At 38.2% G+C, this 26,584-nt stretch overlaps 1 protein-coding gene across 5 annotated transcripts; it reads right to left on the bottom strand.

Annotated features, from left to right (window-relative positions):
- On the bottom strand, window positions 1-26,570 carry LOC137045890 (clustered mitochondria protein homolog). Of its 5 annotated transcripts, XR_010898878.1 has the most exons (28): window positions 19,824-22,108; window positions 19,014-19,195; window positions 17,167-17,338; window positions 16,864-17,007; window positions 16,481-16,608; window positions 16,251-16,405; window positions 15,998-16,123; window positions 14,757-14,904; window positions 14,589-14,681; window positions 13,549-13,943; window positions 12,418-12,717; window positions 11,257-11,525; window positions 11,046-11,146; window positions 10,796-10,948; window positions 8,459-8,521; window positions 8,124-8,359; window positions 7,960-8,044; window positions 7,717-7,870; window positions 6,978-7,117; window positions 6,789-6,869; window positions 6,552-6,677; window positions 4,564-4,685; window positions 4,344-4,437; window positions 4,123-4,257; window positions 2,910-2,983; window positions 447-567; window positions 235-402; window positions 4-136 (listed from the first exon to the last, which is right to left on the bottom strand). XR_010898878.1 is itself a non-coding variant. In XM_067422849.1 (27 exons), the coding sequence occupies exons 2-27, from the start codon at window positions 19,176-19,178 to the stop codon at window positions 394-396; spliced, it is 3,789 nt and encodes a 1,262-aa protein (XP_067278950.1). In that variant the 5' UTR covers window positions 19,179-19,195; window positions 26,457-26,570; the 3' UTR covers window positions 1-393. The 5 variants fall into 5 exon arrangements, 4 of the variants coding, with proteins under 4 accessions (XP_067278950.1, XP_067278946.1, XP_067278949.1 ...); XM_067422849.1 differs by lacking the exon at window positions 19,824-22,108 and adding an exon at window positions 26,457-26,570 and having other exon boundaries at window positions 1-402; XM_067422845.1 differs by having other exon boundaries at window positions 1-402.
- Between the last annotated feature and the right edge of the window lie 14 nt (window positions 26,571-26,584).

The following is a 26,584-nucleotide window of genomic DNA, read 5'->3' as shown; positions in this document are numbered from 1 at the left end:
ACTGTTTTATTTGAAGCAATTTTCAGAGTATTGTATCACAATGCAATAATTATATTTCTTGGCCTACATTCCTTGAAATCAAGTTAAACTTAGTGTAAACGCATTAATGAGTTTATGCATGCATTAGCCCTCTTTACTACTCATGTATACATATACAGTGCAACCAGCTCACATCAACATACAAAGAGAGATACAAATGAGCAGACAGTCCTGTTTACAAATGTGCAAATTTGCCTAGTTACAATCATCAGCCAGATCCACTCATGCTTTTTAAAGGGAGTGCTATATTTTCTTGCAATTCCTCCGCTGCACCATGAGGTAATGAGTGAGAGATCATTTACACGTTTTTCATATATGTTTAAACCTAAACTAGAACATTCTTCATTTAAAAGCTCATCTGTTTAAACTTTATTTAAAGAACTGTCTTAAATTTCAAGGCGTCAGTAGTCTTGCAATGTGTCGTTGTCCCCAGAGGGCCCCTGCAGATCCTCCATTGACTCAACATTATCTGGTGTGGGCTGACATGTTTTCTGAGCGTCAGTCCTGAGTTTCTCAAGGTCACTGTTACTTCAGGGATAAAAAAAGTAGAAGAATGTTAAATAGTCATTCAAGAACATGAGAGAAACGCAAAGAGAGAATATTATAGAGAACAGAGATTTTCACATTTCAAAGACAAGTCTGGGTCTGACAGAAGGGCAAATATATATAGCAAAAATCAGTAAAGACAGTTTTGAAGATAAAGTTTTGACCTTCATATAACAAACAAAAAAAGGGAAAGGGATATGAAGTTTGAGGTTGATATGTTTTTTTTAACGAGTTTTGAAAAAAGTCTCTTACAAAGCCCGCATTTATTTGATTAAAAACAGTAAGACAGTAATATTATGAACTGTTATTACAATTTAAAACAACTGTTTTCTACTTCAATATTTTTTAAAATGTAATTTATTCCTGTGATAACAAAGCTGAATTTTCAGCACCATTATCCCAGTCTTCATTCTAATATACAGTATTTGGGAGATCATCCCCCACTGAGCGGTGTCATGTTTCATACAAAACGTACTTTAAAGCTACACTGTGTGATATTTTCCCTCATCTAGCGGTGAAAAGGTAAATGACCATCCAGTCAATATTAGTTTCTGTTTCTCTCAATTCTGATTTCGTTTGAACTCCTACGGTGGCTGATTTAGTCCAAGATTAACACGGCAATCCCCCTCTTCACATTCGACAAGGTGCCATTGAGTGTTAAAACGCGAAAAGCGAAGCTTGAATTTACGGGTATGTCCCTTTCAAGATGGAGGGCAACATGGCGTATGTATTTTCAATGGCATATTATGAACCTACGAGAATACTTTATTACTTGAAAAAAGGAAATATACATTCACGAGCACATATCTTTCTTTGAAAGAACTAAGTGTTTTTAGCTAAGAATATACTAAAAAAGTTACACAGTGTAGCTTTAACTATTATTTCTAATCTTGATAATATGCATATTGTTGGAAAGGTCTGAGACTCAAGGTTCAATATTTACAGACTGTTTTGTGATAGAAGGGATATTGTGACAAAAATGTATTCATTTGTCACAGGACAACAATGTGCATGATGCCTGGTGGCTATTTTTGGTACGGCACCTAGATAAAATCTCATAAGAACTTACATTTTTGTGATATAAACTTCAAATTTGGAACACAACTTGGTTAGACATGTGGCTTTGATTTTATACCAATTTTTGAGTAAAATATAAAAATTTAAAAAAATATAAAATGTTGTAAAATATGTTTTGTATGCAAATAAAATATGGTTAATACAGTACTCTGATCTCTGAAGTAGGCACAGTGAAATGTAGGGGGGGAGGGGAGAAATCCTAGTAAATTGCATTTTTGAAGTTAAAATAAACTTAGTTTGCATGTTTTTTTATTTTTTAAATATAAATTATTTTATTAGGTATAATAGTGATATTCTTATTATAAAGTGTATATATATATTTTTTTTTGCACAGTTTTAGTAGCCTATATATTGATTTAACATAAATACCTTGTGTGTGTGTATTCATTACACCTATCTGTTCTGTTCAATGTTACTTTCATATTGAAGTCCATGGTTATAATTATTCATAAGCATGTAGTGTCATAACTACATCTCTGACGTTTATAACAAACGAAACAGTTAGAAAATCGGTAAAAATTTGAGCAAGTTATGGTTATTTAAAAGTACACGCACCATTAAAACACACTGTTACGAGTGAGCGAGCTGCCTGTGACAAGATGGCCGCCAGTTGCGGACGGCGACCTCCATTGGCCAACAGTGCGCACGAGACATCTAGCCTTTATTATGGATATCTATGGATGGAGATCTCACTCACAGCACAGGTCTGCAGCACAGGTCGCAGCTGCAGGCATTCATTTAAACAGATGCTAAGCAATGGAAGTGTTTTAACTTCTCAAATTAATTTCTATGAAAGTTAAGCTTCCAAAGGCATGAACTGAAACGTGCCACTTCACTTTTTACCCTTTCATTTTTTTTAAAGTGCTTTAAAGCAATAATCTGCTGAGTGTCTTCCTTAAAAAGAGATCAAACTTAGGTTTGTCTTTCAAAGAATGCATGAATTACAACCATTTAATTTGGATGGTGCATTTTCACATATGCTCAAAAAGAAGGGTGACTGTTAAGGGATTAAAAATAAATGAAGGCATATAAAAGATTTAATATGACTTTCTTATAACAAAAAGTAAGACATTCTTGTCTGTTAAATTAGTTCAATAAATAATGTATTTAATAAAAAACAATCACAGGCACATAAAACTGCCCTTAAACGCATATGTATGTTATAATTACATTTCAATTAAAGAGCAATTGAACAGTTCACAGTACACTTTCAGGTCTTAATGAATTGTAAAGGTTATTTTTCTTACCTAAGAGGAATAAGAACAATCCCAGTGACAAGATTTAGCTGCTCCACTATCCAGACACGACTTGGAGAGTTCAGCTAAAAGGAGATAGCGCAATTAAAGGGTTAGTTCACCCAAAAATGAAAATTATCCCATGATTTACTCATCCTCAAGTTATCATAGGTGTATATGACATTCTTCTTTCAGCCAAACACAACAAGAGTTATATAAAAAAAATACCTTGGCTCTTCCAAGCTTTACAATTCAGTGGTTTGGCTTGTATTTAAAGGACAGGACAGTTGCTGTGAATCTGGGATACTTTTCCTCCACACTGGCCCCTTAAGTATGTGGTGTTGCTCAGGGGTTGATTTTGGGACCACTGCTGTTCTCTCTCTATATGCTTCCTTTGAGCCCTATTTTTTCTAAGTATAGTATTGTATACCATTGTTATACAGATGATCTTCAGTTTTATCTTCACGTTAGCTTAGACAAAACTTGTTCTCTGGACAGTACATGAATGTTAAATTGAAATTAATCTCTGGCTCACCAACAACTTTCTCCAAATTAAATGAGAATAAGCTGGGGATTAATAAACAACTTCTGCATTTTTGTGAGAAAAATATCCATATCTATATACTATTAATAGTTTGTATCAGTCAGTTTCTGACCCGGCGTATGTAGGATGCAGGAGTAGCGTAAGCTTAGTTAAGAGTAGACAAACAAATGGGGCTCTTCTCTCAAGCTCTTCTCTTATATCGAAATCCTCCGACAATTATCAATTACAATTGAAAAATTATCATTTCAGACTTCTAATTTGTGTCCTTTTTTTCCTCTTCCGCATTCGTCGATACGCCTTATATCGAGGTCACTCTTCCTCCAGAACTAGGCTTACATATGGCCGTTATCTGAAGCCAGTGATTATAGTTTATAAAGTTATAAATGTGGATATTATTCATACTGACTTCAGAAGGCCTTTATTAACCTCCTGGAGCGCATGGGTTACTTTTATGATGGATGTATGCGCTTTTTTGAGCTTCAAAATCTGCTTTTTCTAGTTTTTAGCTGGGAAGAGCCAGGATATGTTTTAATATAACTCAGATTGTGTTTGGCAGAAAGAAGAGTCTTGGATGGCTTGAGATTGAGTAAATTATGGGAACATTTTCATTTTGGGGTGAATTAACCCGTTAATTCATCATTATTACACAACAATATTAACTGAGATATGTGCAGTACTGACATTGAGAGGGGAAATATTGGTGTCTGATCCAGTTTTGTAGATCCAGTTCATAGTTTTCTGTAGAATGACTGCCTGATGTGTCAGATGCTTCAGGTACTCTGAACTCTCTTGGGTCTTCTCGTGTGCTTCTCCTACCTTTTAAAAACAGCATTTATTAAAATCTAGACTAGATTCAAGGCAAAACAAAAAAAGCTCATAATTTTGGCCTTGTAACCATTCACCTGCTTCCTGTATATGCCGTAACGCTGCTTTTCATGCCTCAGTGCATCGCGGAAATCTCCTTTACTTTCATGCACTTTTGCCAATAAGTGATGACTGCAGAGTGGGACAGAATCATGACAGTTTTGAAACACTTTCTGTTTATGTTTTCTTCAGGTTCAGAACATATGAGTACTGTTTTCACAACAAAGTGTCTTGTTTGTGTTTCTGTTCACTCTTCACCTTTGTGCCACTTTGAGAGATGAGGGTCCCTGATATTTAGAGGTCAGGGCAAGGGCGTTCTCCAGGAACTTCAGGGCAAGATCACAGGCCATCATACTATGAAGCACAAGGCCTATTTTACTCTGTACAGGAGATGAACAAAAAGTTTGCTTCAGTTAAAGGTGCTTTATTTAATACTTAAACTTTTGCAAACAATATTCATGAGTATTACTTCTCATCAGTCTTGGGGAGGTGCAAATAACAAAATTTGATTGAATTTATAATGGAATTGTAAAGTTGGTAAGATTTTTTTAAATGTTTTTTTTTAAAAGAAGTCTCTTATGCTCACCATTTACTTGACAACAAATATAGTAAAACGAGTACAATTGTGAAATGGTTTTGTAATAACGGTTTTCTATGTTACAATATTTTAAGAAGTATAAATGACAATCGACGTGTAGCCCACAGCGTAGAGGCTACAGCGCAGGTCAGATGTACAAGTAAATAGACTTCTTAAAAAAAAAACGTAAAGAAATCTTACCAACCCCAAACTTTTGAACAGTATGCTAGTGTAACTCTTGAAAAATATATTTCAGCAGATACATACAAAAATGTATACAATACAAAAATGACAGAATATAATGTTTAAATCAATATAAATCTATAAATATTAATATTCACTATATTACCACAAGTATTGGGACACTCCTCAAAATCATTGAATTCAGGTGTTCCAAGGACTTCCATGGCCACAAGTGTATGAAATAAAGCACCTAGGCCGGCAGACGCTTCTACAATTTGTGAAACAATGGGTCACTCTCAGCAGTTCAGTGAATTCAAGCGTGGTACCGTGATAGGTTGCCATCCGTACAATAAAACAATATTTGTGAAATTTCCTCACAACTAAATATTCTACGGTTTACTGTTAGTGGTATTATAACAAGGTGGAAGCAATTAGGAACAACAGCAACTTAGCCCGAAGTGGTAGGCCACGTAAAATTACAGAGCTGGGTCAGCACATGCTGAGGCGCACAGTGCACAGAAGTCGCCGACTTTCTGCCGAGTCAATAGCAGACCTTTAAACTTCATGTGGCCTTCAGATTAGCTCAAGAACAGTGGGTAGAGAGCTACATGGAATGGGTTTCCATGGCCGAGCAGCTGCATCCAAGCCTTACATCACCAAGTGCAATGCAAAGAGTGGACTCTAGAGCAGTGGAGACGTGTTCTCTGGAGTGATGAATCATGCTTCTCTATCTGGCAATCTGATGAACGAGTCTGGGTGTGGTGGTTGACAGGAGAATGGTACTTGCCTGACTGCATTGTGCCAAGTGTAAAGTTTGGTGGAGGGGGGATTATGTTGTGGGGTTGTTTTTCAGGGGTTGGGCTTGGCCCCTTAGTTCCAATGAAAGGAACTCCTAATGCTTAAGCATACACATTTTGGGCAATTTCATGCCCCCAACTTTGTGGGAACAGTTTGGGGATGGCCCCTTCATGTTCCAAAATGACTGTGCACAAATCACAGCACAAATGACAGTGCACAAATCAAGGTCCATAAAGAAATGAACAAGCAAATTTGGTGTGGAGGAACTTGACTGGCCTGCACAACTTGACTTGTCCTGACCTCAACCGATAGAACACCTTTGGGATAAATTACAGCAGAGACTCATCAGGCCTTCTCGTCCAACATCACTGAGTGACCTCACAAATGCACTTCTAGAAAAAAATTCCCATGAACACACTCCTAAACTTAGTGGAAAGCCTTCCCAGAGGATTTGAAACTGTAATAGCTGCAAACGGTGGACCAACTCCATATTAAACCCTACAGATTAAGAATGTGATGCCATTAAAGTTCATGTGCATGTAAAGGCAGGCATCCCAAAACTTTTGGCAATATAGTGTATGTAAGAATTATAACAATGTTGTTTAAAATGTCACATTGCAGGCCACTGCTTAGCATTGTTGATTTGTTTGTTATTCATTATTATCACATTGCTATTATTCTAACTCACATCCAGTAAAGCCATCTCAGGGTGGTCCTCTCCACACACCAGGATCATCAGGTATCGGGCACGATATAATAATCGCAGAGCTGTCACTGGCTGCCCGCCAGCAAAGCAATAAAGACCAAGGTGCTTCTACACAAAGAGGAAACAACTTTGTTTGTCACTTTTGTATATTAATACCAGCACAACTCTACGATACTACAGTAAACTATAGATTTAATTTACATAAAGATGATTACTTACATATTCTTGTATAGTGTTGGGATGCTCAATTCCCAGAACTCTTTCACTGATCAGCACAGCCCTCTGCTGGTGACTGAGGGCCTGAAAACATAAATTACAATTTTCCTGTTTAAAATGTCATTTAAAAAAAAAATGTATTCAGGTTCAGAGTCATTAGTCTGTCATCTGTCATTTTAGAACATGTGATACCTCAGCATAGTCTCCGAGGATGTAGTGCATGCGCCCCAATAGCCGCAGACATATGCAGACGTCCTGATGCAGAGCCCCGTAGACATTAGTGAAGAGACCAAGAGCCTGGCTTATTAACTCACAGCCCTCTTTCAGACAACCTAGTGATGCACAAATGGATATCAAAGACTAAAGATTGTTTGAATATTTTTCTTTTGAGATACACTACTAAAGAATCCTGGAAAAAAAGCAAAACAAGCAGATCATCTTAATAGAATGATTTCTGAAGGATAATGTTACACTGAAGACTGGAGTAATGATACAGCAATAAATGACATTTTAAAATATATTAAAATAGAAAACAGTTATTTTAAATTGTAAAAACATTTTACAATATTACTGTTTTTACTGCACTTTTAAACAAATATATGCAGCCTTAGTAAGCAGAAGATTTCTTTCAAAAACATAAAAATATCTTACCAACCACAAATATTTGAAAGGTAGTTAACATGCTTACATATATCAATTGATCTTGTGTTTTTATTTTATGAGAAGTTATCTTCAAAGGCTCTCAATACAAATGTATCATTAAAGTAAATCATTTTTATTATCATAATCAAAAATAATAAGTAATTTTATTTAGATTTTTGCTAAAACTTTCCAATAATGGTTGCCACTTAAAGAAAAAAAATTCAGCCTGATAACATTTATGTGTCCCTGGATTGTTACTACACATCTGAGAACTACTTTGAATGCTCACCTTGCTGGACCTGTGACTGACCAGAACGCAGGAGATAAAGAGCATCGTTGGCCCTGGGACTGATGTGCTTTACTACGGGGAAAATGTTAAGGATGTCCTCTTCAGTAAATACAGCTTTGTGCTCAGAATCAAAGTGATACTCTCTTAAAAGAATCTGAAGGAGAGATAGAGACGAGATCGTTATCAGAGTACGGAAAAGCATAATAAATCTTGTTAAATCGTGTTAAATACAATCTGAAATACCTGAATGCCAGTTTTGATGGCAATCTCTCTGAGCAGGGTGATTCTCTGCAGCCTATATTTGTCCACGGCCTCCTCCACACCCCCACTGCCAGAAGGAGATGAGATCACACTCATATCAAATCACAGCACAGCATCGATTTGTGTTCAGAGAATAGGTCACTCACCAGGGCAGGCTGTAATGGTAGTACTCCTGAGCCTCAGTTTTGATGGCCACCCAAAGGTCACTCGGAGTGAGGTTGGACCAGATGCCGCCCACAGATGCACGACTCCGCCTTCTCCGATTCCTGCGTCTAGAAGCTAACTTGTCGTTTTGCTGAATGACTCCAGCATCAGCAAAAGAGCTAAGGAAGCAGTTGAGGAAATGGCTGACGGAGGCAGACAGGGCAGATGGTTCCACTGCCTAGGGCAGAGACAGAGGATTAAGGATACAAGAACAAGTTTTGGCAAAAGTGTCATAATATACAGCATTATATGTGACATTACGAGTATGGGCACTCACCAAAAGATATGTCTTAAACAGATGTTTTGCACATCTGGTGATCAGCTCACAGAGTGCAATTCTCTGAAAGAGGTTATAGTTACTTTATCCACATTTCATCATTGTATAATGGACTTCATACACACTTTTTTCTGTTAAAAAAAGTTCTTCACTTTAGTTTAAGTTCTTAGTTCTAATCTTAGTTCTTCACTTAAGATTAAGGTTAGTCTAGTGGTACATTTTAATTCATATTAAAGTGTTATTATGCATGTTTGGCTAAATTTTCATAGCGTTTACATTTTTTTTGACCAGAAGGCATCACCAGTGTGTTACGTTTAAAACAATTAATCATTTTGCAAAGCAATTGGTTCAAATGATACAACATTTTAAAAAGCTTTTTTTCTCCAACCACCTGGGCTTTGTCAGAAATCGCCTCCTAAACACTTAAATAGGGCACTATTTGAGGGGACAGCCATTTGTAGTAGTGTTCGAAACCATAGTGATAGCTGGATAGCTATCTAGCTCAATTTGCACTCATTCAATCCCACAATTCACCGCAATAATGAGTGTACAAACAATAGCTGTGTCTCATTTTGGAAGGCTGCATCCTCCGGAGGTCGCATTTGAAGGGTGCATACGTCATAAGGCCGTCTCATTTAAAAAAAGTGAGAAGGACACTCCAAATGCGACCTTCGAATGCATCCTTCTTTCACAGGAATTCTGAGTGTGCATGAGGAGTATCCTTCACGACTGGAGATAACCCACAATTCTTTGCGTCGCCGTTACAACCGTCATATTTTTTTTTATATTATATGAAAAAACGGCACCACCGCCAGATATACTTGCGAGCGTAGGTGTGGTGTTTAAATGAAGTAGTTCAAGCTTTTTTTTTTTTTTTTTTTTAAGCTCTATTACCTCAAACAGATAGTTGTGGTAAACAGGATTACAACTGTTTAGTGCATTTTAAACGTTCAGAACAGCATATTGCTGTCAAGAAACATTTCATAGTCATTTTCAAGTTATAAATAATTTTCATTTATATAACTGGCGTGAGAGCGCAACGAGGCTGAACTTGTTGGCATAGTTACGAGATACTTCCTGCCTGTGTGTCCTACGAAGGACGTCTCGTTTAATTCTGACTGAGGACACTCCGTATACTGCATCCTACACAGGACGTGTCCTCCGGAGGACGCAGCCTTGGAAATTTAACGAAATGAGACACAGCTACAGTATGCTTCATGGCTAGAGAATACCCATAATGCACTGTGAAAGTGAATCCCGCCTTTTTGTGAATCCCACTCACCCCTATGTCTGGCCAGAAGATGGCGATCCATGCACCCATTTTCCAAACCTCTGCTTCAATGTGGGTACAGCATCGTAATATTATACAGGCATAAATTCCTTTGTACTTGATTATTTGATTATAAATTGTTTAATTAAGGTTTATACATAGCTTCCATGACAGAGGTGAAGATAAATATTTTCAATACTACCGGAGATGCCAGTTGACTAAGGTTCAATTGATAATTAAACAGCGAGCACAAACTATACAAAAGCAGGAGCCGTTCCGGGACACTCAGGGTCCAAATTCCCTCAATCCTCGTTTTTATTCCCTCCCTCAAGTGAACTATATAGTGGACTAGTGTTGAAGGGAAAACTGGACTATAATGTAGGGAATATTGAATGAGGGTAGAGGGGCCGATTTCAGACACAGCCTAAGCTTTGGCATAAAAAAAGAGACAGATCTAACTGGGGTCTTATAAGCACTAAACAAGACACAGGTGAAAACGATAAGTAACCATAGCAACTAACTAGAACTGACTGCATCTGAAAACTTAAAAATGCTGGCTTTGTAGGATTTATGCGGCCTTCACATGATATCGAAAATTTTATAATTCCCACTTCTGAAGTCGTAAATACAAGCTCATCGCATTAAAATTTTGAAATGAAAGGGCGTTCATGTGCAATTCTTACCTAGGAAACTCGTATTTACGATTATCTGAGAGCACATGAAGGCAGCATTATTCCCAGGTATCAAGGTACATCTGAATCCAATGTTAGCTTCACTTCCTGTCTCGTGAGACAGTTAATAAAGATGGTGCCTGAAAGTTCCGGTCGGTGGTCAGTTTGTGTGTAAATGTATGTTTTTAAATGTCATTTCTAGTGATAAATATTAAATATTCACTTTGTTTTCACCAAAGCTCAGAAGTACCTACATACGCACACACTGCCTACAAAGTCATTGCCTGATAAGGCAACAAATCAGCTGCTTAAGTTTTTGGACAAAGACACAGAAAGACAAGTCCAAGGAACCAACAGAAACCAAACATGACCGGAATAAGTAAAATAAACACTCACATAGACATGATCAAGCCTTTCTTTCTGGGATATCTTCTCAATATACTCCAGCACAGCGCCCAAGTAGCGGATGTTGATGCCATGCTGATGCAGAGCCTCTGTTAGTGTGATGCCATCTATAGGCATTGATGGGTGGTCAAGGCAACTCTTCATCTACAAACACACACAGTTAAAGAAGTGAGTTTTTCCATCTGCTTCCCATCTAATCTTTTATCTGCGCAATCCTTATAAAAAGCATTAAGCAACTTACAAATGTAGGGATTTGATTGGAAATGAGGAAAACTGCAGCATCCTTTAACTGCTGTTTCTGTTTCTGGATATCTTCTGCACTTTCCTTGGGGAAACGTACACCTGATAAAAGAACAAAAATATTCGCAACGTTCATATAGCCATCCACGTATTTCTAATATTGTCTGCTCATGTTTAAAGAGCTGATCCAGTCCAAAAAGCAAACAACACACCTGCACAGAAGACATTAGGGTTGAAATGTATGTCAAACGAATTCTTGAGGGAGGAGAAGATATGCTTCATTGAAGAACCTTGCTGGGTGTTATTTACAGGCACAGTTTTTAGGGAAAGCTGCTCTGCATCCTGGTCTGGGAGTGGGACAGTAGTTGAGGGAAGCTGAGGTGTAGTGCTTGGATCACTCTTTACCACAGATGTGCCAACATCTTTAACTTCTCTGTCATGCTCAGTACTTTGAGAGACAGTTTCCATACACATCTGGTATCTGGCGGCATACATAAAAAAAGATTGTTTAGCTCAAAATCTCACAGCAGGTTAATATTTGCATCATGATACAGAGCTTTTTTATTCTGTGCATTTCATTGTTTTACTGTTGTAATCGATATACTTAAAATTATGTGTATCTTCATAATGGAATGTTTTTCTGTTAAACTAAATATTTACACTTAATAAATAATAAAAATTAAAATATTATTTTTAAATATGAAATATTAAATTAAATATGAAAAAAATAATATTAGACTATTTTCACAAAAATTGTCAATACCAGGTCAAGAATCATATTTCACCTAAAAACGATGTTACAATTTACGACTTTACATCTTGTTTTAATGAAAATTAAACACCTTTTTGCCCTTCAAAATTCTCAGTACTTTGATGCGGCATGACGTTATAATTTTGAGTTTATATTTATTTTATTTATTAATATATTTATTTATTCATTTTATTCTCAATTATGTTTCTCATTAGATTCACATTACTGAGATAATCTTTTATTGTATACTTTTTGTATTAAATAATATATTTTAAATTGTTATTAAAAGCATCAGCATATATATATATATATATATATATATATATATATATATATATATATATATATATATATATATATATATATATATATATATATATATATATATATATATTTCATATTATAGTAAGAGAATTGAGATAAAATAAATAATAAATAAATACAATTATTTATATATAAATTAGTGGTTTATATATATGGAAATGCAAAAATACACTTCATTCTTAACTGTGGAGAAAATACGATTTCTTTTTTTCTTTTTTTGGTTTGATTTTGGGGTGAAATATGACATTCGTGACAGGTTTACCTGTGTATTAATCATAAGACAGGTAAATATAATTACCGGTGCTCCACAAAGGCGTCAAGGAGTTCCTGTCTCAGGCAGACCAGGCGATGAGGATGAAGCCTTGGGAAGCCCAGTTGTTTACACACATGATTTAAATCCTCTCCTTCCACAGGAAGGAAGTTGAGGTCAGGTGGGAAGGTGAAAAGTAGATCCAGGATGTAGTGCCGACCATCATTACCCACAATGCCCTTGTGCTCCACTGAGGAGCACAACTCTACTGCTGTATCATCTTTATTTAGCACTAGGTGGCGCTGCACTCTCAGCTTCTTACTGGGTTTGTCAAGCAGCTCCAGATACCTTCAAAGAGTTTAAAATGTTTGTGGTTACGGATTTATATATATTGTTTATGTCATTTCTGACACATTCTTCAGCCTAAAGGCCGGTTCACACCAAGTACCATAAAGATAACGATAACAATAATGCTCACACTAACACATGACAATGCTCTGTTCATCATAACCACATGCTGTAGTTCTGCTGTCTACTGCTTTAAATGCTCAAGCTCTTTAAAGCAGGATAGATTCTAATTGGCTGTCAATGTTTTAATCATTCTGAAAGGGATTCCTCTGTTGTTATCATTATAGTTGTGGTGTGAAATTTTAGCCTAGAAATCTAGACTCAAATCAAAATGGAGTGTATTCTAGCAACTCTCAATAGACTTCTGAGCTAGAAAAACAAACTCTGGTCAGGCCAATCACATCATGTATAGAGGCGGTGGGCGGGCTTAACATAATGATGGCTGAGTAGCGGAGGTTCCGCGTGCTTTTTGTAAACAAAGAAGCTAGAGAACAGCTGTCTTTCGAATCGGCTTTGACCGCGGCTCTGGAAGACTTGGAGTGAAGCTTTTCCTTGAGAAAAGAACAAAGACTGGCACTGAAATCATTCTTAAGAAGGGAAGATGTGTTTGGAGTTTTGCCGAACGTTTGCTGACAGGATACGGTGAAAGTTTAATCTATTTAACTAGCAGCTCCGCTCACGTTGATTCTGCCTCGGATTGAGCTCTGTCAATGGTGAGTTTCCAGACCAAAACATCTTGATGTGGGTTCCAGACCAAAACATCTTGATTGATTATGAAAACTGTACAATTATCGTTATCAGTATAGTTATCCTTAAAAATTATGCTATTACCTGTCATTGGTCACAACGGTCTTGCCAAAGTCAGTGGAGCCATAGACAACACTCTGTGCTTGGTCACGGTCAAGAATTCCCGGCACAATAGTTTGGGCAGTGACGCGGTAGCCACGGTAATCGATCACTACAGTGCCAATCAGGTAGAGGCCTTCTTGATCCACTGCCCAATAAGCCCTCACACCATTCAGGTCAAGACCAGGGGCGGCATGGGCCGCAGCCTCCCCTCCCAGATCTCTGTATTGATCCCGCACATCAAAGCCTAAACTGAAGAAAATGTTGTTCCAGATGAACATCTGCTGTCGTGGTTCTTCACTAGGGTTGATGGGCATCACGTTACCATCTACAACTGCCATGGCTCCTCGAGTGGCAGTGCTGACAAAATCACTGTTAGCCTGATAAATTCAGTAAAAAGTCATCATTAAGGAAGAGGAAACCCATTATAAGTAAAAGTTCTTGATGTTACATTTTAGATCAGATTTGTTTTTTTAGAGAATAAAGGCCCTGCTTACAGCTGGTATTTAGATGCGTTTTGGTCGATTGGATCACAAGCAGACGAGGCAGAAACATTTCTGTTTATACCTTAAACTCTTTTATCCTCTTTCAACCACTTCTGTCCTGATTTCTTTGAGTGGAGGGTATATGGATGGGTAAATGTAGGACCTTTTCAGATCTTTCGATCTAATGGCTAAAATAAGCTCACACAATTTACATATGAACGCGATTTCTGCTCTGATAGCATCAAGACCACAACGAACCCTGTGAGTGAGTTTTAGAAATCAGGAATAGTGAGAAAATTGTGCTTGTTTTTCATCTTCAAACCAAACTTGGGTCTCCAGCCGACAAAGTTTAAACCTTGTCTGGCTAGCGCACTTCCCATTATATTTATGCATTAGGTCAGTGGGCGGAGAGTAGGTGTTTTTTTGTGGCTGTTCGAACACATTAATAACAGGCGTAAACAGGGCCAAAGTCTACTTTGTGGAGCTGTGAAAGACCCTTTTTGTTCTAAATTGAACACATATGATCAGTGGTAAAGATACCTTAAAAACCGCTCTGTCCCTCATCAGACGATCAGTCACGTTTTTTCTCGGAAGCTCTCTTGTGGACTGAAGTTCTTCATTCCAGTCCCGGGCCTTTGTTCAACAATGAGAAATGAATGAAAAACTGCTCGTGTAACTAGCGTGTGTGCTGACATTCAACATGTTTACCTGAACAGGCACATGTTCTTCATAACCCAGGCGAAAGGAGATGACATCCTCCGCTCGAACACAGTCCATTGTATGGTCAAGTGCTGGAGCAGTCCAGCTAAACACTTGGAAGGGTGTGGCAATCCTTTCAAAGGGGTGTGTGGACCCTCTAAAATAAGAGAGAAGTTAAATAGTTTCTACGTACTCTTACATTTACAAAAGAAAAAAGAACCATATTTTGTACTCTCATTATTTTATTTAGACAACTAACATATATATTTTGCAGGTTAACAAGATTTAAAAGTGTACTCTAAATAAATATGTTACTTCTTTATTTTGACTTACTATTTAAAACAGAAATGTGATTTTAGAAATGTGTAAATGTCAAATTTTACATATGCAATTACATATTGTAACTTTAACTCAAGTATGTTTTACATTATTTTGACAATTAATTTCATAATTATAACATGGAACTGAATATTAAACAAACTGTGTGGATGAATGTCATACAGCTGTCAAGAAAATGAATCAGATTTTATTTCACTATTTCTATTTTTTTTTGTTGCCTGAACAAAATTAAGCCTATTTTGTGAGACCATTCATATTTTTTTTGCATCTTGACATTGGATATTTTCCCTCCAAAATCTGTCAGGACATTACATTTTTTGTTTATTCTGATTTAGGATTATCATTAGTTTTCTCATTGCTGTGATAAAGTAATGTTTTACTGTTTTACAGTTAAAGTGTACAGTTTGTTTTATTTTAAATTATATTTATATTTTAATTTGTATTTTTTAAATATGTATTTTGTATTATCAAAAACTATTAAAACCAGGGCAAAGCATATCAGGCATAACATTATGACCACTGACAGAGGACGTGACTAACACTGAATATCTCTTAATCACGCCACCTGTTAGTGGGTGATATATATAAGGCAGCAAATGCACAGTTTGTCCTTAAAGCTGATGTGTCAGAAGCTGGAAAAATGTGCAAGCGTAAGGACTTGAGGACTTAAAGGATCTGCTGCTAACATTTCAGATACCACAGCACACCTTCAGGGTTCTAGTGATGTCCAAGCCTCAGTCAGGGCTGTTTTGGCAGCAAAAGGGGGACCAACATAATATTAGAAAGGAATAATGTTATGCCTGATTGGTGTATATATAAATATATATTATTGAGTACAAAAAAATGCTACAGCGCCCATACTTTAGCACAGTTTGTTGTGCTCTTTTCACTCCTTCTGGGAACTGTCATACCTCTTTTTCAGTAAAACACTGAAGTTCTTCTTAAAAACTGGACTGATCTGACCCAAGAGATCCAGCAGAGCATGACTGAGAACACTAGGATTGGCTGGCTTTGGATTAAAGATGTAAGTCGTAGATCTAAGTGAAAAAACAAACAAACAAACAAACAAATATGTACATTTTCTATGTACAATACATGTTCTATGTATTTGTCTTTCTGGTAGGGCAAGGACAATTTGAAAGACAGTTGTATGTCATAACTCACTGATTTACATAGAACCCACGAGCTGACGCTGTTATACTGAAGTGTCTGTCCTCCATGGTGACCACATTGAGATACATGAGGTCTCCATGCATCTTTCTGTTTCCAGGAGGAGGATTCCAGCTACTCATGGTCAGAACTTTCAAGCACTCTGAGGACTGCACAAAAGACAGACAATTATATATTATTATATGCTTTGTTCATCTAGCACAAGTTCCTCAAAGCCTACCTACCTTCCCAAAATTTGTATGAGGTTGCAGGGGTACCAGCAGACGCTCCTTAGAGCCTGGAAGAATGTGATTTGGAGGGATGCAGCTGCTGTGCCTTAACCCGTCACCTCTTCGCTTAGGTTTGCTGCTCTCTGGGAATTAAATTAAAATCAAATATTGTAAAGCCACCCTATTTGTATTGCATAGAGATACACAAAATGGAAATGTCTTTGTAATAGACTTTCAATCAAATTTATATCCCAACACAGACAACACATGCATGCGCTTTACTTTATGTACTCTGTGTATTATTTATAGGTCTCATGAGGTCTACTGAATAAAGTTTTCTAATCTTAACTTCTTAGCCTGCTTACCTAGCTTATTTTATTCTAAGACTGGTATCTTACCTTCCATACGATCTTCTGTGACACAGCTGAGAAACGACGGTGAGCTGCCCTCCACTCCATTATAGCCATCAGTAAGGTCTAAGCTCTTTAAAAGGTCTCTAATGTGACGTAAATGGATACGCACTTCTCGAACACTGTATGGCTCTTTGGGATAATTAAAAGGGGAGCAGGAAGACAGATTTAAGGCAGTTTGTTACTGGTATTTAGATCTATGACTGAAATGTAAGATTTCAACCAGTTTACAATTAGGTTAAGTTTCCAGTGAAAGGTTAATTGATCAAATGGTAAATTTTAGGGACTTACCCTCCACAACCCTCAGGACGGAGCCCTCCTGAAGGCCTTGTATGGATCGAAGGGGGGTAAAATTGTCAAGAGTCAGTCCATTCAGCTGCAGGGAGAAACAGGTACGCCGACAGGTCTCCTCCCGGTCCATCAACACTTGCTTAATTTCGTGCACCATCGCTAAAGGTGATACCTTAGGTGCAAGACAGACGTTAGACAGACAAATAGATAGATAGATAGATAGATAGATAGATAGATAGATAGATAGATAGACAGACAGACAGACAGACAGACAGACAGACAGACAGACAGACAGACAGACAGACAGACAGACAGACAGACAGACAGACAGACAGACAGACAGACAGACAGACAGACAGACAGACAGATAGATAGATAGATAGATAGATAGATAGATAGATAGATAGATAGATAGATAGATAGATAGATAGATAGATAGATAGATAGATAGATAGATAGATAGAATCTCCAAATTCTACAAACCATATCCCATAATGACAAAGTGAAAGAAATTTGTTTGAAAACTTCACACAAAAAAAAAATTCACATGCACTTAAGTAATCACAGTCTTTGCCATGACACTCAAAATTGAGCTCAGGTGCATCTTGTTTTTACTGATCATCCTTGAGATGTTTCTACAACTTGATTGAGTCCACCTGTGGTAAATTCAGTGGATTGGACATGATTTGGAAAGGCACACACCTGTCTGTCTATATGAGGTCCCGCAGTTAACAGTGCATGTAAAAAATAAACCAAGCCATGAAGTCCAAGAAATTGTCTGTAGACCTCAGAGACTTGATTGTATCAAAGCACAGATCTGGGGAAGGGTACAGAACATTTTCTGCAGCATTGAAGGTTCCAATGAGCACAGTGGCCTCAATCCTCTGTAAATGAAAGAAGTTTGGAACCACCAGGACTCTTCCTAGAGCTGGCCGCTGGCCAAACTGAGTGAACGGGGGAGAAGGGCATTAAGTCTGCAACATACTCCGCAAGAAAAGAGAAAAAAGTTCTCGCTCCCAGGGACATTTAAAGTGGGCCTGGTTTATGTGGAGAAACACAGATGATCAGCACCTGCTTTTCTTGTGAATTATGAATGTACTGGCCAAAACAAACTTTGTTCTTGTTCTTGCCACCTCGAGAAAACGAACTAATTTCTTTGTTCTTGCAGAGTATGTTCCAAGCTTTAGTCAGGGAGGTGACCAAGAGCCTGATGGTCACTCTGACAGAGCTCTAGCATTTCTCTGTGGAGAGAGGAGAAACTTCCAGAAGAACAACCATCTCTGCAGCACTCCAACAATCAGTCCTGTATGGTAGAGTAGCCTGACAGAAGCCACTCCTCACTAAAAGGCACATGACAGCCCGCCTGGAGTTTGCCAAAAAGCACCTGAAGGACTCTCAGACCATGAGAAACAAAATTCTCTGGAACACAGTTAAGATAACAAAGTAGTGGCTATGGGACAACTCTGTGAATGTCCTTGAGTGGCCCAGCCAGAGCCCAGACTTGAACCCATTGAACATCTCTGGAGAGATTTGAAAATGGCTGAGAAATGATGCTCCCCATCTAACCTGATGGAGCTTAAGAGGTCCTGCAAAGAAGAATGAGAGAAACTGCCCAAAAATAGGTGTGCCAAGCTTGTGAATACCTATGTAGATATGATTTTTAAATTTACAAAGATTTTAAAAGATTTCTTTCACTTTGTCATTTGGGGTATTGTTTGTAGAATTTTGAGGAATTTAATCAATTCTGAAATAAGGCTGTAAAGTGAATATTTTCTGGATGAACTGTAGATGGATAGATAGATAGACAGACAGATGGACGGATGGATGGATGGATAGATTTATTTTACCTGGAAGTCAGTGGGTTCTGTTCCAGGAGCCTGGATCTTCACTGTAAACCCTGCATCCTCAGATGGGTCCATGTCAGGAACAACAAGCTCTTGTTTTTTGCTGTCAACTTCAACCTGTTCTGTCACACTGTCTTCTGGGGTGTCTAGCACATGGCCGCTGGTCATTGTGTCAGGGCTGGGTGCTTCCATTTTGGAAAACAGAAGAATATAAATCACAAGTAATGCTGATTAACAGACCCTATGGCCATCCAAAGCGCTTTACATTTTGCCTCACATTCACCCATTCATACACCGACGGCAATGTCAGCCATGTAAGGCGCCATCCAGCTCGTCGGGAGCAGCTGGGGTTAGGTGTCTTGCTCATGGACACTTCGACACTTGGTCAGGTGGAACCGGGGATTGAACCACCAACCTTTCGGTTTGTAGACAACCTACATGAACCACTGAGCCACTGCCGCCCCAAGTAGATACAAAAGAATTAGGAATGTTTTGGGATATACATTGTCACATTCACAAATTTGTACATGCACTACAACATAAATACCTTATAGGGGCTGCACTGCTGTTAATTATTTGGTAAAATTTGGTTTAAAATACTAAAAACTAAAATCAGTTTTAAATCCAGAGAGTAAATTCAGGCATCCTAACATCGCAGATATATTCATTATTTAATTATTAGTGTTAATAAAGATTAGATGACGACATTGTAAAAGTGGGGAATATAAGCATGCACAATATATGATACCAATAAAATAAAAAATTAAAATCAGACTGGTACTAGTATTGTACATCCCTAGACAGAATACACACCTTTAAAGTTTGGAGTGGCCAGGAACAATTTATCAACCACAAAAAGTGTGAATTGTTCAGTCTGATCCTCTTTTTGTTCTACCTGTGTCCCCGTGAGGGTTGTCTGCTCCGAGTCCTGCAGTGATAACCCTGTGTTCTGCTTTAGCACTTCCAGGTCCCACTGTATCTGTTCTACTTCTGTCTTTTTCCATATCAAATCCTGGTCCATCTGTGACAGGCTTTTCTCCATCTCCCCTAGCCCAAAGCTAATCTCTTTCAATTCTGCCTGCTCTACATGAGATATTTTCTTCTCCATACAAAGAAGAAGCTCTGCAGCTGTAGTAGCTTTCTCATTAGCATGCTCTTTCATTATAATATCCATATCTAGTATCTCAGAAGTCTGTGCATGTTGCTCTGAGTATGGTTTTTCCAGTGCATCTGGGTCTTTAAAGTCATCCAGTTGTGCTATGTGTTCCAAGGTATGTGCTTCCCCTTGCGTCTTTGGAAGCAAATGATCTTCAGTTGGAATGCCATACCCAGGTTGCATCTTCATCGCATCCAGATGTGTTTGTGCTGCACTGTTTGGACAATGTTCATTCAGTAGTTTCTCATCCTGCTCCTCGTGTTCGATGTACTGCTCTGTTTGAGTCCAACCATCTTCTCTCTGACTGATGTCGACTTCACTTTGTGAGGCATCTAGAGATGCAGCAAGCACAGGATTGCTAACTGGACCAGAAAGTGAAGTTTGACTCTCTGCAAATAGTCCCGTCCCGTGACCAATGAGAGATTTACAAGTGTCTCCTCCACATCCATGAGTGCATATTCGGTTTTGAGCTGCAGGGATTTTGTACAGGGATGACAGAAGGGGCCATTCATCCTCTAAAGAGCATAATTGATGTGTGCCTGCAATGTTTGTGCTTGGTGGCCCCAACAGCTCTCTATTCCTCTCTCCTCCATTTCGCAGATTGCTTTCATCAACTCCATCATCCCTTCTGGCATCTTGCGCTTGGCCCCTCGCTGAGAACAAGAGCTCCAAAGGCTGAATCGAGTCCCCTCTGACCCGAAGGTTGCTGCTAAGCACGATGTCCGGGAACGGGAGATGATCTTGGACCAGGACAGGAGAGGCCAGCAGGTCAGCTGAAGTCCTCGAAGGAGACAGACTTTCAATATCACTATTTTCCTGGGATAGCAGCAGAGACAGCTCCTCAGTCTGACGCTCGAGTCCCTTGGCATTTAAAATCTCGGACACCTTGCGGCAACAATAAAATATGTTCCCCATTTTGTCCATTTGATTACCAAAGAGCAAAAGAACTATAATATTGGACTCCAACAAACAAAGCGGGTCAGCTAAGAACTAATTTGATTTTAAAATGACCTTGGCAGCTAGAAAAAACCTTGCTTTGTTGGTAAATCTGAAAGACAAGCCTGACAGACAGTTGACATACCCAATTACCAAGTCTGGCGTCAGGCCTGTGCATCTCTGTAATAGCTGAAACATGTTCTGCTCTATAGACGGAATGATTTTCAATTTTTTTTTGCATGCCAGAAATGATCAATGATTTACACAGATTAATTGATTAAATTAATGATTGTATCTATGTATTCACGTATATAACAGTAGAAGACCAGAAACATTGCATAGATTAAAATAAAAACAGATCCCCCCCCTGAAGTTCTGGGTATATTTGAAACTAATGCATTAATAAGTCATATTAAACATGCAGGTGTCTTCTCACAGTTCAGTCCTTCATAAATGTGCTTGTTGTCCATAAATCTCTACAGAACCACAGGAAAGCAGAACAGCTTGCTCCAAGCAGAGATGTCCCTCTCTCCAACAAAACGCAACACAAATGTATAACGTCTTTTCTCTGCCCTTCATTCTGTGTCTCATGAACCCTTTCATTCCCCCACACACACGTTCATTCTCGGGGGGAGGAGTCTCGGTGGAGTTCCCTTGGATCCCATTCCTTTTCTAGATAAATCGCAACTCATTTAGTTTCACTAAAAAAGAAAAGAAAAGCACATGCCATGGCTAGTCTTCTGTATTATCTGCGTGTTTCTGAAGTGCGTTTCTCGGTCTCTGCTGTCCCCTTTGAAACAGCGTTTGCTGCTATGACAGAGTGCTGCAGTCCCAGAATGTGCAGGACCTGCTTTGAAAAGCTGGAAGGACTGGAGCATCCTAGTAAGAATACTAAACGGAACAGAAGTAAGCGGCATTAATGTTGTAAGCTTGTCGGTCTTCTCCTCGTCTGTCTTGTATTCTCCAATGCAAGCATATTTGCGGTTAGAATATCGCCTTTACTTGATGCGCATGCGCGCACTTTACTTAGTTTCACTAAACTATCCTTTTCGAGTCGTATGCTAATATAATTTCATTTGTGCAGGTCTTAAAAAGGTCGTTAAACCGATACCCTGCGATTTGAAGGAATCAAAAATAAATACATAAATAATTCCACTTAACTATTTTAGCTAACGTTATCTTCGAGGTTGTTCTCGCTAGGTGACATTGCATTTTTTTGTGTTAAACTAGGTAATAGCCTACATGAGGTGTTCTTTAATGTCAATGGAAAACGTTCAAAACAAATCCGCTTACAAAACACTGATGTGCCACATATAACTTGCCCTTAATTTTGATGATCATCCTCACACAAATGTCCACCATTTTTTATTTATTTTGCCTTTATTTGATCAAAATTATTACATTATTACTCACTAGGCCTAAAATCACTTCTCAGACCATAACTAATTTATCAGATTAGAATATAGATCAATATAAGCTATTAAAAATACAACTATGTATCTTTAAAAGACTATACACTATAAAAAACACATGATCAAGCAATCAGACAATATCAAAGTCAGTCTCGATCCATATTTCACCTGCTATGAGTTTAACAACATGACACAGACTCTGTTGAGTTGAATACATTTTTATAATTTAAAGTAATTGTGCTTATACAATCTATGTCACAAACTTGACATGTCATGAATGTAACAAACTGTAAATAAAATTGATAATTTTATATAATCGCTAGTTTTAATTAATCTTATCTGTTTAGTAACCGTGGAATTTCACAAAATGGAAAACAGCACCAGAAAAATAAACGACATGTATGATAATGTGATTATTTTCTCAACGCTGATTGCTTGTCATAAGATTTCTTGATAATTTCCTTTTCTAGCCTTTTTTTTTTTGTCTCAACCTTCAGAAAACTTCATAAACATAATAGGCTACATAAGCATATATTTATAAACAGGAAAAACTAAATACAATTACACCAATATGAACATTTTTGTATTATTTAATAAATAAACTGATTCACTTCATATATGTTCAATACATCATGAAGCTCTTTCCCAATAGACCCTATTCAAAGAAATGTCATATCTCAACTTAATCTTAAATCTATTTTTATGGTAATGAAAGGCTGTGAGGGATACAGACATCCATCTCTTTTTTTTTACTTTATTTAAGGTGTTTTTGGATTTTTCTGCTGATGAATCGCTGCAAAAATATCTTTCCAAGAAATTTAAGTACACTCAAAATACTAACATAAAATAAAACTCCTGACAACATGAGCTGTGGAAAACTATAAGTGATAAAAGAGCTTTATACAGCTTTTTACAGCGGATGTCATTGCAATACTATCTAAGGGTAAGTCTATCCCTCACAGCCTCGTTTTCATACCTGTTATGCCAGTGCTCTGAATAAGGTCTATAGCAACAGAGAGACCAAAAACACAAAAGCAATATAATATAAATATAATTGACCTTATCTGCCCTCCCTGTTCTTTTAAAGTGTGTCTAACGTAATCAGAATAATTCACTTAATTGACCCAAATAATGACTGCATGGAAAGTGAATACTAGTCTTTGGAGACTAATTCCCCAAATTCTCATATCCAGCCTTTACATGTTCCGGAAGTAAAAATCCCATTCATTTTCTCCATAAAGGAATCGGAAGAAAACTTTTAAAGACAGAACTACTGTAACTGCAAGGTTGTTAAATGATGGTAAATGCTTTTGTTGAAGCCACCACTCTAAAGTTTCAACTATTTTTCTTTTTAATAATTGTGTTCAACAGCAGAATTCCAGGTGAAAAACTACATTACCAATAATTCTGCAGAGAAATCGACCAATCAGAAAACACTTTAGAGAACAACACGCACCTACTCCCATCAAGCACCACAGATGATGTAGAGTCAGCTTAGTACACTTAAAACTAGTTAAACATTTGTATGTATAATTGGCATATTTTGCAATAAGCGTAACATTTTATATGTAGGTATATAATTAAAGTCTTTAAATCATTACTTTTATAATCCTCCATCAGGTTTAAAGGTGCCCTAGAGTGATTTGAAACAATATTTTAAATTGTTCTCTGATATCTACACAGAGGGTATGTGGCTTATTTAAGGGCAAAAAATGTCCAGATACAGTTTTACAGGTCCATTTACAACCATAGACTGTAAAAAAAATATGGACGTAGTATCTGTGACATCACCCATAGGATTCTGATAAGTCGTTCTGAAGCTTAAAGTAGGGGCGAGCTACTTTAGATAGCATTCCCATCTTGTGAGCGAGTCATCGCGTGTCACTCCCGGAAAACAGAAAATGGGCAAAAAGGCGGGATGTGGGCGGAGCTTAGGTGACGCAATGACTATAGACGGCGGATAAATGACTATCAACCTGTAACCACGCCCTTAATTATGCAGAACTTTAAGGCTTTATATAACGTAAACAAATGAGTTATAAAAAAATTCACCCCCCTCACAGTTGTCATGAAGGCAAAAACCACAATTTGTACTGTAAGACTGAAAAACCTATAGATGCCGAAATGTCTAAATGAGGAACAAGGACTCTCTGAGAAAATCCAGTCTCTGAGTTAGTCCCCATTGGGACGATTTGGGCGGCCTTACAGTACCAGGCTGTAAACATGTTTTTTTCTGCTGTAAAGTTGGGCATTTTAACATGGGGCTCAATAAGATTCTGCTCCCTTCTGGAGCCTCTAGTGGCCAGTTGAGGAATTGCAGTTCACATTACTTCCGTATTGGCTTCAAGAGAGATTGCGGGAGGTTACCTCTTGTTTACAACCCTATAAATTGTCCCTATGATGTAATGCTCTGTTTTTGCCTTATTTGGAAGGGTCCTGAATATTAATGTTGAGCTCTGCTCTGATTGGCTTATTTCAGCAACTCACAGCTCACAGCAGAAGCAGCTCGTGAGTCCTGACACAACACAGACCGGCTAAATGACACTTTAAGCAAAACATCTCAAACGGAGATTGATAAAATGCAGCTTACTTGTTTATTGGTGTTTTCAGATCATAAAAAAAAAAAAAAAAAAAAGCTAGGCAACGTGGGGGAGAGGACGCTGGCGTCGTCTGTTCGCCGCTTCTCCACCCACAAATGATCATGTTAATGTACTATTAGATTTAGATTTTATTTTATTTCCTTATGTTTGTGACTAGTCTAACAGTCAGAGCTACAATTGAGGCTGTTGCTGATTGCTGGCAGCCACTGAGAGGACGTTGTTCCTCGTTTCGCCGTTTTCCACCGCTTCTAATGTTTACGTTTGAATTGCTGCGGTTGGTTGGTTCTGGTTTGGTGGACATTTGATGTTTCTCGTCGCGACTGCTCACTGGTGGTCTCCCTTGGGCTTAAGCTGCATGGTGGCTGAAGTTTGCACCGGGCTAGCGTCATCTGGGCCATCGTAATCGGCGTCCGGCATGATGTTGGGATGTTCCGCTTCTCGGCTGCGCCGCTGTTCCGTCCTGCATTGCGGCCGTGGAGCGGCTTGGACTTCTGCGCCGACACCGGTGTGTCCACAGAAGTGCCCGAAAAAATGTTCTGCCTCCTGCATGGTGCTGCGGCGATCCCCATCGTTTGAATCGTCATGAAGACCCATCATCTGGTCTTCAGCTGTCCTGCCTCGGCGATGTCATCGGGACACTGCCGCTGGGAGAAATCTGAAACATGGAGTGGACCACAGTGTGCTGCGGAGCTAACAGAGACTTCCACCATCAGCTCTGTTTCTGTTCACCATCAGCTCTGTTTCTGTTCACCATCAGCTCTGTTTTCTGTTCTGTTTTCTGTGTTGGTTGATTGTTTGTAGTATTCTATATTTTTACTTGTTATTCATTTTTTGTTGTTATCCCCCCCCCCCTTGTTGCACTTTGAGATTCTTCGGAATGAAAAGTGCATTATAAATAAAATCTATTATTATTATTATTATTATCATCCCGCACGCGAGCTCGCGTTCATGTGGTTGCCAGATATCAGTAATTAAATCCCCCAAACATAGCTTTTCTGTGAATAGAACTCGTATACTATCTATCCAGTGTTTTACCTAAACGTACAATCTGGCAACCATATGCACGTAAGCTCTCTCTCGCGCACGGGTGATCTGAAAACACCAATAAACAAGTGAACGATCAGTAAGCAAAGTATCTACAGTTGTATTTTGTAATTAACCTTTGTCATTAGACACACTATTTAGTTTTGTATGGTACTTGGTGTTTCCTGTTGTTAACTTACTGTTCTAAGTTAGCATCTTGCGTCTTCTTTTCTAGACAATACGGTCTCTCTGAGAAACTTTCAATTTAATCAGAAATTGCTTAAACTGTCAATAAGTGGAAACATTACTCACTACTTACAGGAATATAGTTGCCCCTTTCTTCAGTTTCTTCAGACGCTGAGTGAAGCTTGCTTGAAATGGGCCGAACAAACGAACAATTTGTTGTGGTATCCGATTACAGTAAACCTCAACCATGTGTCATGAGAG

The sequence above is a fragment of the Pseudorasbora parva genome, chromosome 18 (assembly GCF_024679245.1).
Source record: "Pseudorasbora parva isolate DD20220531a chromosome 18, ASM2467924v1, whole genome shotgun sequence".
Taxonomy (NCBI): Eukaryota; Metazoa; Chordata; class Actinopteri; order Cypriniformes; family Gobionidae; genus Pseudorasbora; species Pseudorasbora parva.
Note: the sequence above shows the minus strand (reverse complement) of the source record. Positions and strands in the feature narration are given on the sequence as shown.

What these genes read in the sequence shown, in the direction of transcription:
- LOC137045890 (XM_067422845.1), bottom strand. Translation starts at nt 21,090, where the DNA reads ATGGACAAAATGGGGAACATATTTTATTGTTGCCGCAAGGTGTCCGAG. An exon ending in TGTTTAAGACATATCTTTTG is followed by an intron (nt 8,360 to 8,458) that starts GTGAGTGCCCAT and finishes TCTCTGCCCTAG; the next exon opens with GCAGTGGAACCATCTGCCCT. An exon ending in TCTCTCAAAGTGGCACAAAG is followed by an intron (nt 4,438 to 4,563) that starts GTGAAGAGTGAA and finishes CCCACTCTGCAG; the next exon opens with TCATCACTTATTGGCAAAAG.